The sequence below is a fragment of the Hibiscus syriacus genome, unplaced genomic scaffold, assembly GCF_006381635.1.
Source record: "Hibiscus syriacus cultivar Baekdansim isolate YM2019G1 unplaced genomic scaffold, ASM638163v2 tig00112742_pilon, whole genome shotgun sequence".
Lineage (NCBI taxonomy): Eukaryota > Viridiplantae > Streptophyta > Magnoliopsida > Malvales > Malvaceae > Hibiscus > Hibiscus syriacus.
The window spans coordinates 69,699-82,163 of NW_024063394.1; the positions used below are offsets into that span (position 1 = coordinate 69,699).

The window sequence follows — 12,465 nt, forward strand, 5'->3', positions numbered from 1 at the left end:
TTGTCGGCTTTTATTTGGAACCGATACACGGCCGCCGCACAACAAAAACGAGATCGAACAAAACCTTGCATGTTAACCCATGCAATGAACTTGCAAACAAGGACCAATCCTCTGCTTTCGAATCATCTTTTCGGGACCATAAGTCGGCCCGTGGTCGTATTCCCCCACGACATCATTCACTGGGCCTTGGAAAGGTAATACGGATGGCCCGTCTAGGTTGGAAATACTACTTTAATACTAAAACGAGTTATTTGAACAGTCCAAAGCTTGTATGTGCATGGCGTTTCGACTGATACCAATATTGATACAGCATTGAATACATAAAGATACTGGAAAAGAAAAACTAAAGGAATGAGAGGAAAATATGGTAAAAGAAAAAACCCGAAACGATCTAACTGAATAATTTCGAAACCGAATAAACTGAGAACGAAATATATGAAATAAGCACAAATTCAAGAAATATATAGATTAATTTAGCAAAAATGTTTTATTAGGTTTCACTAAATAAGCTGAACCCTACAATACACAATAATCTCAGATTGTCATATGCAAAGAAATTCACAATATATCAGTTCCACCCCAATAGAAAATCTGGTAATCTTGAAAACGTGTCAATAAAATATATAATCTATATATATATATATATATATCTAACCTGATGAGCCATTACCGATTGATTTGCGGGTTTCGAGCGTGCCTTCCCTACTGAAATCTTTCTTTTCTGCGAGTTCTTCCAAGCGTTTCCATTTATTTTCACGTTTTGCTTTGGTCTCTTCGTCTTTGGATTCATCTTCCTGGAACTTAAGCAGGCATTCCTTGTACAGCTCTGGATCGAGATCGTCGAAGATTTTGAGGACGTTTTGAGTCAAGCTATGTACAGCTTGATTCCAGTGATTCCTAGCATTTTTCTCCAGTGCTGGTAAAATAATCGGCAGTATTACTTTGCGGTTTTGAATGATTAAGTTCTCGATGTGATTGTTGTTCCACAAAAATAAAGCTCGCTCGGCAACCTGAGAAGTGGAAAAAATAGACGAAAATCAACAGTTGCATACGGCAAGGCAAAAATTATATGTTCCATGTAAGATCAAATTGGCAGAACCCCTACTCGGACTCAAATGCAAGTACCGGACATGGGTCCTGGGAAGATCATATCCCTACACCCATTTCTGAATATGCGTTGGAATAAAGAATCCGGACGATATAGGTGGAACCTTTCTTCAGGTACCACAATATCACCAAAATAAAAATGAATTCATAAATGAAATGAAAAAAATATATATACGATATCACAAAATAGAAATAGAATCTGGGATTTGTCGCTAGATCTTTCAAGGAACCTCTCTAAATACATGAAACCTATGAAGAAAACTTAACATACCCATGTCTGACACTTACACGCAAGTCCGAGTAACATAGGAGTTATTAGCAACAACTTTATTCCGGTTGTTTTAAGCCTGTTTCACGAGCTTAGGTATGACTGCTGAATACGGATACGTTCATTTTTCAAAGTATTTCCAAGTATTTGGGAAGTCTTGGGAGGGTCATATCCGGATACACTTGTCTAAATATGTGTCGAACTAAGATACTTCAAGCAAACGAAGAGTCGGATCAACAAAGTTAAGGGATTCTCACATGAAAGAAGATGCAAACCAAATTACTAATGAGATGTTAATGAATTCAGATAATAAAATTTTAGAAGATGCCCGTAGCTCTAACACTTGACCTCTAGGTTGCTTCAACCCATTTTTCTTGAAGAATCAGCGATCGATGCCCGTGTCTGATGCCTATTCAGACATGGGTATAGAGATTACTCTCCAAGGATCCTCTAAAAGCATGAAAAAACTTAGAAAACAAAAAAGAAACTCACGTAGGACACATACTCGTTTCTGACACTCAAACTGAACAACCGAAGTCCAAGTAACATACCCTCTATTGCAGTAATCATCATTAAAATAAGAGTTTGACTAAAAATACTTCCCAAGTACAAAATATGTTCTGAAGAAAAAGGAGTTTTTGTTTTAGATAATTAACCTTGCTGAGCTATTCCAATTTGCCAATAAGGCCACGGGACACACTCGAGAGCAGAAGCAGCAGAATCCCGAACCACACTACAATTCCATTTTTTAACACCGAGTTTATTTGTTAATTTCACCAGTGGAACCTCATGAGAAAAGCATTCAAAATAACATCTTATAGAGACTAATACACTTTTGGAAAGTGCTCAAGCATTTCCTGACTATACAACTAGGTTCTAACTTCTAATCTAAACAGTACATTCGACAATAAAAAGTTGACACCGAACGGAACGACACCAAACAGACAAATCAAAATAATGCTTAACATGAACTAATCGCAATATCAATCGGTACATACATGTCTTCCTGTAGCATTTGCTTTACTTATCCTTGCATTATACATGTTCAGACATGGGTACAGGATATGATGTATTCAATATTGGGTAAAGACACTAAGGTCTCCAGGTCAAAGATATGATGTAGACAGCAATAAAACAGAATAAGAAATAATGAAATTAAGGCAAAGCAGAACATAACTTTCAAAGTTTCTCACCTGAAAGTGCAGACTGTTCAAACATCGAGCAATTTGGTGAAATAACGGCACCATGCAGCGCTGAAACTCGGGTGGCTGAGTTGCTTCTAAAACTTCCTCTAATTCATTTAGGAACATGACTTCCTTTGAACTATTTGTGATGGGCCAGTACTTTAATAACCCCCTAATGACGGTATCAGCAAGCTTGCAGTCTTTCTCTACAAACTGTGTAATGCAGTAAGATAACTGTTGGTGATACATTGCTAAGCATTTCGGTTTATGCAAAGGAATTAAAACCCGAACAAGGAACACTTTATGCTCTTCTTTCAGTGGAAGTGCAAACCCGTTAATAATGCTGCCCAAAATTTCCAGAAGTTCAGCAATCCCATTGTGTTTCTCGGTCTCGAAAATAAAACGGAAAAAAACATTGTTTATAGCTTTCCTAATGAACGGTCGATGCGCCATGAATTTCCCGTAGATGCGATGAAGAATTGTTTTCAAATATTCCCTTTCTCTAGGATCTTCAGAGTCGAGCAAGTCAAGCAATTTCATGATGAAGGATTGATCGACATATCTTTTGGCCAATTTTGCATCGGTCTCAGGTGAGGATATAAACCTCAAAAGAAACTCGTATACAATTTGCAAGTGTGGCCAAGCCAGATCCATCGAAGGTTCCTCCTCTTCCAAATCCAGGCCTTCTATGACTTTATTCTCTCGTGGTTGCGGATTAAGGTTCCTAAACAAGTTTGCTGATACCATTTTAACAATTTCTTGCAGCACAGCATCCGGAAATTTCCCATTCGCAGAAGTCACATAGTCGACAAGCTCTAACAATATTTGCCGCTTGATCTCCTTTTCTTTGAGGTTCTTGGTGGGATCGGTGAAATCAAATACGACACAACACAAGTTAAGCTTCTTTATGAACAAGTTCTGCTTCTCAGAAGCCGGAACATATTTGAAAGCAGGCAATGCTTCAAAAGAGGAGAATATATGATTCCCATTTGGCTTCAAATCCACACCTTTCCATCCAACATCTGGTATAGAATTAGGTACAGCGAACGACGAAACACTCGAATTACCAGACTTGCCGGTTCCTAAATCGCTGCCCCTCAAGCCACCACCCGAAACACTAGAATAAGTACTACGGTGTCCACCGTGTTCACGATGATCACCTGACTTCGACGATTTCCGAGGAAGCTTACTTAGAATCTGTTTGAGCATGGTTCATTCCCCTTAATTCCGCAATGCAGATTCTGAGAATTTATGTCGAACACCTAAAAATTCTTATCACTAATCAGCAATTCATCGATAACCGAATCTACATTACATATAAGCCATAAGTAAAACCCGAAAATCATAAATCATAAGGATAACTTAAAAATATCATACCTACAGTGAAACCAAAATCAAACTGCTAAAACAAGAGAACTAATCGAAATTCGAAAACTTTCGAATCTTAAACATCCAAAACATAAACCCCTCTTCAGCTTCAACCTCCTCACTGTAAATCAACCCAACGACTTTGTCTAAAACAGTATAGATTGCAAAGAATTCAAACTACAGGGACTGAAAACAGCAATACTCAGAAATTTAAACTCACTAAAAAGAAAAGATCAGCACTAGTTTCTCTGTTCTTCCACGAAGGAAAGTTAAAAAATTCAAAATTTCAAATTTGAGAAATTAAAGAGAAAAAGGGGGCTGCTGAAACACTTACAGAGAAGGCAATTTCAAGAGAATTCCATTTTGGTTTGCTCGTGGTTCTTTGTTGACTATGATTAGCTCTTTCGTCCTGGTCAAAAGTTCAAATCCGAAACAGGAATCAGAAAGATCAACAACCGGTGTCTGGTAACGACGTCGTTAGGAGAGAAAAAGAAGAAGATTTTTGTCTTTCTGGGTAAATTACACCATAGTTCACTGAACTATTCTCAAATGATCATTTTAGTAACTAAATGTTTAAATATTACAAAATAATCATTAAAAATGGTAAAATGCACAAATAGTCACTAAACTAAGTAAAATTGATCTTTCTGGCCACTTATGTTTTAGATGTTACAAAATAACCATTACGATTTTGATTCAATTACAAAATGGTCATTACAAAATAGTCAATTTTCAATTCGGATCAAGTTGATTTTAATATTTATATGTGTATCAACTATTTCAAGTCCCAATATCTAAAAAAATATTTTAGTGGAAAACCCTTCTAAGTTATTGAAAAATCAATTAAGGAAAGGTGTGCCATAAGTGTACTAACATGTGTCAATTTTAACATCAATGATGTCTTAATTTTTATTTATTATTAATAGAGGATATGTTTATTTCATAAAAAGAATGTGTTACCAACGTTGAGTCACGTGGTAAGTAGCTTGAAGATCTCAAGTTCAAATCTTTGTGTAATAAAATATAAAATCGATCCAGTGGTCAATCTCGACTCTGTGACCTGCCGAGATACGGTGGAAGCACTGGTGAACTTCTTGCAGTCAATGAGATATCTTATTGTGATCGATGATGTTTAGAGCACCAATTTATGGCAAGATATCAGCTTAGCACTTTCCGACAATAAGAAGGGAAGCCAAATCTGCACACTACAAGGAAGGAAGCCGTTGCTTCATTTGAATTTGGAGTTGTAAAGCAATCTTTCGGCATAAACAATTAACGTCCGAAGAGAGTATGATCCTTTTTTGCAAGAAAGCTTTTGTTGGCAAAGGTGGAATACGCCCACCATATCTTGAACCTTCAGCAAGAAATCTGGTTGCAAAATGTCAAGGCTTGCCATTAGCTATTGTGGCCTTGGGCGGTTTGATGGCTTCCAAGAACTCGGTTGCCGAGTGGGATGGAGTCTATAACAACTTAAATCGGGAGCTAAGTGAAAATGATACATATTTTGAAAGGCTCAAATATATTTCACTGCTTAGTTACCATGATTTGTCTTACACACTGAAGCAGTGTTTCTTATATTGTTGCATATTCCCAGAAGATTATGTGATTCAACGGAAAAGGCTAATTAGACTTTGGATGGCAGAAGGTTTTGTTGAACGGTCAAAACAAACACATCCAGAAGTTGTTGCAGAGAGATACCTATCCGAGTTGATCTGCAGGGGCTTGCTTCAAGTTGAGAGGAGGAATGGATCTGGGAGGCCCAGAGCGTTGAGATGCACGACATTTTGCGGGAGTTTGCTGTTTCCATATCAAAATCCATAAAGTTTGTTGCCAAATCAGACGGGAAAGAAGAAGTGGAAGACGACGGAATCCGACGTTGGTCGATTGAAGCAAAGGGGAATGAGATGAAAGCTGCAAGTGGGATTGCACTATCTCGGGTTCGTTCATTGTTTGTTTTGGCTGTCGATGAAACCTCTAAATCTTCCTTCAATAGACTGCCCTCTGGCTTTAAATTGATGGGAGTATTGGATTTGGACAACACTCCGATCAAGGAACTTCCGGATGAATTGGTGAATTTATTCAATCTGAGATACATTAACCTGACAAGACTCAAGTGAAAGAGCTTCCGAAATCCATCGGGAAGCTTTACAATTTACAGTCTCTAGTTATGAAGGAGACTCAAATCAAAGAGCTTCCTGCAGGAATTGTGAAGCTGAAAAATCTTCGGTATCTAATTGCTTATGGCTACAATGTATACCCAGGGGACTTTGGCTATTGGTTTGGCCTAGTAGTTCCATCCTAAGCAAGAGGCGATTTCATCAAACAACTCAGCAGAATGACGCAATTGAGAAGGCTTGACGTTGCTAATGTAAGGGAAACCGATGAGAAAAATTTGTGCTTTGCCATTGCAAAATGATACACCTTCGATGCTTATGGGTGAAATCATGTAATAAAGATGAGCAACTGAAGATGGATGCTCTTGTATCAGCTCCCCCTGCTCTTGAGAAACTTTCAATAACTGGGAAATTGGACAAGGTACCGCACTGGTTTAACTCGCTCGACAACCTCAAACAACTGTCTCTACGCTGGTGTAGATTGAGGGATGATTTTCTGCCTCACATCCATGCATCGCCTACTCTTGTACAACTAGAGTGTTTAATGGATATGAGGGAGAGCAATTAGAATTCCTTGAAGGATTCCAAAAGCTTAAGGTTTTAGGAATTGGGGCATGCTTAGGATTGAAAGAAATTGCGATCAACAAAGGAGTGATGCCTGCTCTTCAAGAGCTAACCATCTTTGAGTGCCCACACTTCGAGACACTGCCGCATGGTTGGGAAAGTCTACCTGATCTAAACCAAGTCTATTTGGATGATTGAAACATAATTATTCGAATAAAAAAACAAAAATATTCGAATCCGTACCATTCATTATCATCCTTCAAAATTTTGTAATAAGATTAAAGAGGAGAGGAAGGCATCTTGATAAGTCCAATGGACTTAATGCAAAGACATTAGCATTGGCCCACCACATGAGAATCATATTCCCCATTGAAAGCAAAAGGGAACAATTCCCTATCATGCATTTGTCAATTTTGTATATAGATCAATTTCAAGTAAATCTATCATGGGATCTTAAAATATAGAGAGCTCACACATAAATGGCATTCAAGTCTGTTTATGTATAATGTTTGTATCCTAACAATATTTAGGTTTAAAGGAAAAATAAATTTTATTTGATTCTCGAGAAAACGATATAGAAAATTATAAACAAAATTTTTTAACAATATCTTTAATAGTTTTTCACGATAATTATAATAAAAGAAATCTTGTATATCCCTTATAATTTCAAATTTAGCAAATTAATATTTATTATAAAATATTTTATAAGTTCTCATCTTTAAAAGTAGCATAGAAACACCACATCATTTGGGAAGAGTATCAATTCAATTACATAACAAGATTGAAAAAGATTGATAAGATGATATTTTTTATCGACAACTTTTTTAATAATATAAAATAATTACAAATTTTTTTAAAAAAAGAATAACATTTAATAGATAATTGCACTTAAAGCGAATTCGAATATTCTAACTATATGTATGCATTAAAAGCATATGAAATTTCAATGTAAAAGTGCTACAAATTTGAATTAATTAAATTACCCGGTAACCTCGTAATCTACTTATAATAATAAACAGACGCAAAATTTTATACCAGGGATCGCCCCACTCCGACCCACCTACGTCCATCCCTGCCTATAATCCCCCATTAATCTACTGTTCCTAAAGCTGAAGGCACCTCAGAATTCTAGGCTACTTTCTTCATGGCTTGATAGTTCCTTCTTCTAAACCAAGTCATCCAATGATCAAAGACCCAAACTATGCTAACCAAGATTGCAGTCACAATTACAATCATCCAAGAAACCCAAGCCCACAACGGGATCGAATTCTCATCCTTCATATAAAACACCCCCATTTTATACACAAAGAAAGGTCCCATGATTCCCCTAACAACGGTATAAAAGGCATAGAACGGAAGCGACAAAACGTCGAACACCTTACCTGCAACGGGCAGATCAGCTCTCCGGAATCCGGAGATAGTCCATACGTTTTGACAGAGGCTGGTGACTTCAGCTAGGATCAAAAGCGCGAGAAGGGCGAACGACCCACGGTGGACGATGAAACGACAGGTGATAAACACGTAAAGGGTCGCTAAATGGTGGAGGATGAAGAGAGTGTCGTTGGGGAAAAAGATCAAGTAATGGAGAAGGTCGACTAAGAAGTAAGAGATGCTGAATTCGAGGATGGTGTTGTGGGAAAGGGGATTTAGGGAGGCGAAACTCGGGGATTGGTGCTTGTTAGTGCGTGAATCGCCATGAAAACAGCTGGGGTTCCGTGTGCTAATGAGATGAAACAGCTTGAAGCTTCGGCTCGGTGCTTGGGATCCCAATGGTAGAAAATCCGGAAGTAAGCGAAGAGATAAATGAAGAGAAACAGCAAGAAAAATGAAGGTAAAGCTGGGGTTTGAAAGGGTGATAAAATCTCCATGGAAACACAATTGAAGAAAGAATTCAATAGGTAAATTTTACAGTGATGATGAAATATTTTGGGTACTTGAAGACGAGAGTTTGGAATCTTGTAGATTTATGCTTCGCATCTAATTATGATTTTAGTTGGTTTATTACATTAATATTTTTCTATGAAAAAAACTGGGTGTTCGATAATTACATAAAAATAATCTTAAATATTCAATGAAAAAATAAATTTATTATAGATTAAATATAATTTTATAATAATAAGCGCAAACTACTTCACATACCACTGAACTTTGAGCTTTGTATCGTTTATAACATCGATATTTTAATTTTATCAATTTTAATATTAACATTTACTTTTAAGTGTAATTATATCACTTCACAGATAATGATTTAACGACATGATGACATGACGGATTTACATCGTGACGTTACTAACATGAATTCCTAAAGAAGCTTAAAACGATGCCATTTTGTTGATATAAATAATATTAGTTTTCTAAAAAAATCCTAAAATTTCTTTAAAATACTCAAAATTCCCAAAACCCTCACCAAAACCCTAAATTCTCAAAAATACCTAAAAATAAACCCTAAATCATAATTCCTAAATTCACCAACCATCGCCGTCAATAGCACGTCGTTGTCACAACACTAACGTCTCCTCTTCTTGCCGTGCACGTCATTCACTATTTGTCCGTCGATTGGTTGCCTGTCATGGTTCGATTAAAACATTTTATATTCGTGTTTTGATGATAAATTAGCACAATGTTCTTTGATTTCCGGTGACAAGATAGTGGGTAATTGGTGGTAAGAGTTTGCCGATGAAAGTGGTGGGCGGTGACCATTGATTCGACGACAACAATGGGTGAAATTAGAGATTTAGTATTTAAGGCTTTGAGTTTTGGGGGAATTTGGGAATTTTGAAAATTTTAGGTGCTTTTTGAAAAATTATTTTTTATGGGTGAAATTAAGATTTAGTATTTAGGGCTCTGGGTTTTGGTGGAATTTGGAAATTTCAAAAATTTTAAGTGTTTTTTGAAAAATTATTGTTTTTAAGAATATATTTTATATTGTATTTATATATTATATTTGTAAGAATATAACCAAGATCTTAAGTTTATTTAGTGGCTAAGCTTCAACCTTTGTTTCCAAGGGTTTAAAGTTTAAATCTCACTAAACTCAAATCTTAACTAAGTTTCTCCAAGTAAAATGACACCATTTTGGCTTTTTTAGGCATCAAAACAATCGTGCTAAAATAATATCGTTTTGGTGAGACATCCACGTTAACAATGTCACAGCGTGGAGCTTAAAGGTTATTGATTATTTGAAGTAGTTTACCCTAATAATAACATAATATTACAATTTAATGGTAGAAGTTATCTATTGGGATTCATTTCCAACTTTATAAAAGTAGAGTACTCGAGCAAGATTAAAGTATAAGGATTAAATTTTAAAACTTTTAATTTAATGGGATTAAAATCATAATTAAACCATCATTTTTATAAGATGCCGACAGGTGACTAACATCAAAGTGCTACTAAGTTCTGTGCATTTCCGTTTGCTTAATGTACGGGAAACCAGGTCCGTACACGTGACTAAGACTAGAGAAAAATATCTATATTTTAGAATTATATTGGGCTAGTAATTTATTAAAAAAAAAATTATATATACAAATTATATTTATATTTTTAATTTATATGAAGCATTTTCACAAGAATTATTTATAAGATGGATGTCGTTTTCTTACAAGACGATTTACGTGAAGACGTTTATATGAAGTTTTTTCATAGATTCTGGACAAGTCCTTTTATGAGTTGAAACAGACGTCAAGATAGTGGAACAAAAATTTGACAGATGCTTCAATTAGTGTGAGATATGAACAAAGCCAAACCAACCGAACGTTCAGCGAACAATTCGTGAATCGTTTCGTAGGAAGTTTATTTATGTATTAAACGAACGAACATGAATAATATTTTGTGTTTGTTTAATTAAATGAACGAACATGAACAGATGACTCGTTTGTTTATTTACGTTCTTGAACGTTCGGTAATATGTTCGTTCGTTTATGTTTAGCCCAATCTCTCTAGACTCATTTAAAATATTAAAACCCAATAAATTTTAATTTGATACCCATAAATATTTTAAAATTAAATTAATTTTAAATACAAATAAAAAGGTCAAAACAATTAAATAAAATATAATCCTAAAATTGTTATGAAAAAATATTTTTTCATTTATGTTTATTTATTGTGTTCGTTTACGTTCTTTCATTTATGTTCGTTTACATTCGTTTATTGTGTTCGTTTATGTTCGTTTACATCCGTTCGTTTATGTTTGTTCATTTGTGTTCGTTTATCATTTAAATGAACGATCACGAACAAGCTACATTTCTTAACGAACGAACACGGACAAAAATTTTCGTTCGTTTATTTTCGTGTTCGTTCATCTGTTCGGTTAAAGTTAAACGAACAAACATGAGCATACTCCGTTCGTGTTCATTCGGTTGCCTACCAACATCATTATTCTTTGTTCACAAAGAAGCAAGGGGATGATCTTTTAATTACGGACAATGCTGAAGGCTTGGTTATGATTTGAAAAAAATCTGAATCAAAACTTCAAGATAAAACATTTGGGAGAATTGAAATGTTTTCTTGGATTGAAGATTTTGAGGTTTAAGGAGGGCATACAGGTCAATCGATGAAAAGTATGTCTTAGAACTCATAGCAGACATTGGCTTAGGGGGAGCCAAAGCATGCTTCACACCATTAGAACAAAACATCAAGTTCATTTCTGCAGAATTTGACAAGGGCGTAAACAAGGGATTTGGAGACGAATACATGAAAGATAAAGTTGTATATAGGTAGACTAATATACCTGACACATACAAGGCTGAACATCGCGTTTGCGGTTCAGAATCTTAGTCAGTTTATGCAACAACCTAAAATCTCTCATTTTGAAGCAGCCCATAGGGCGATAAGGCCTGTTAAAATTGAATTGGGTTAAGGGATTTTTATGAAGGCTTCTAGTGATTGCCAAATGATTGCGTTTTGCGATTCAGACTGAACAACGTGTCCGATGTTTAGGAGATTTGTTTCTGATTTTTTTCATTTAATTGGGAAGATCACTTATGGAAGTCGAAAAAACTAAACATTGTGGTTTGCTCTTGTGTTGAAGCCAAATATAGGAGCATGCCTATAACAGTAACATGAATTGATGTCCCAAGTGAAAGACCTACGAAAGTTTATTGCGACAACAAGGTAGCGTTGCAGATTGAAACTAATCCAGTGTTCTACGAACGAGCTAAACATATAGAAGTGGATTGTCACTCTATAAGAGAAAAAAAAATACAAAAGAGGAAATATAAACAGAATTGTAACACCCTAAACCAGTATGACACACTGTCGACCGATCAGAGTGCCACACGGAACCACGAAAGTGGCTAATCAAAAATTATCTTTACTTGATCAATTAAAACAATCGTTTATAAATATTCATAATAGAATAATCGACAACATTTGTATAAAACAATTTACAATCGGGAACTCCTAAAATAATAAATCAAAATATACAGACCATGGTTTAAAAATAAGTCTGACTTGAATATACAAAATAGGTTTACAATTATACATGCCCTCTAAGAAGAACACGAAATGTACTCTGCTATGAAATATGGTTTGGATCTAGTCTAAACAAAAGCTCCTCTGCACCTCCACCTATGAACATGCGTAAGAAAACAAATTTTAAACGATGAGTTAACTAGCTCAGTGCCACACAAACAACTAAACCATACTAAAAAGAATTCATTAAAATGCTTAAGTTAACTGATAAAATGAAATGATGAGTATACTAGAATACTCACCCTATACTCTATGGTAGACATCATGGTGCAGCTGAGGGATTTCTGCATCTCGGAGATCACACAACCCTCTAGTCTACTAAAGATGAGGCCTGAAATCTCTGCATTGGGCACAACACCCTCAACTAACCTACCCCTTGTGAGTGTCG

General features: G+C 35.7%; 1 protein-coding gene and 1 pseudogene across 2 annotated transcripts; both read right to left on the minus strand.

The window, feature by feature from the left end:
- Positions 1-436: 436 nt before the first annotated feature.
- LOC120183288 (serine/threonine protein phosphatase 2A 59 kDa regulatory subunit B' eta isoform-like) lies at positions 437-4,353 on the minus strand. Of its 2 annotated transcripts, XM_039188016.1 has the most exons (3): positions 4,262-4,353; positions 2,569-3,821; positions 437-1,010 (listed from the first exon to the last, which is right to left on the minus strand). In XM_039188016.1, exons 2-3 carry the CDS (start codon positions 3,766-3,768, stop codon positions 651-653), a joined length of 1,560 nt encoding a protein of 519 aa, XP_039043947.1. In that variant the 5' UTR covers positions 3,769-3,821; positions 4,262-4,353; the 3' UTR covers positions 437-650. The 2 variants fall into 2 exon arrangements, with proteins under 2 accessions (XP_039043947.1, XP_039043946.1); XM_039188015.1 differs by lacking the exon at positions 4,262-4,353 and having other exon boundaries at positions 2,569-4,088.
- Positions 4,354-7,645: 3,292 nt separating this feature from the next.
- LOC120183271 lies at positions 7,646-8,503 on the minus strand (annotated as a pseudogene).
- Between the last annotated feature and the right edge of the window lie 3,962 nt (positions 8,504-12,465).

Coding starts and splice junctions, on each gene's coding strand:
- LOC120183288 (XM_039188016.1), bottom strand. CDS start 3,768: ATGCTCAAACAGATTCTAAGTAAGCTTCCTCGGAAATCGTCGAAGTCA. Junction 1,011..2,568: donor TGAACAGTCTGCACTTTCAG/GTGAGAAACTTT, acceptor TCCACTTCTCAG/GTTGCCGAGCGAGCTTTATT.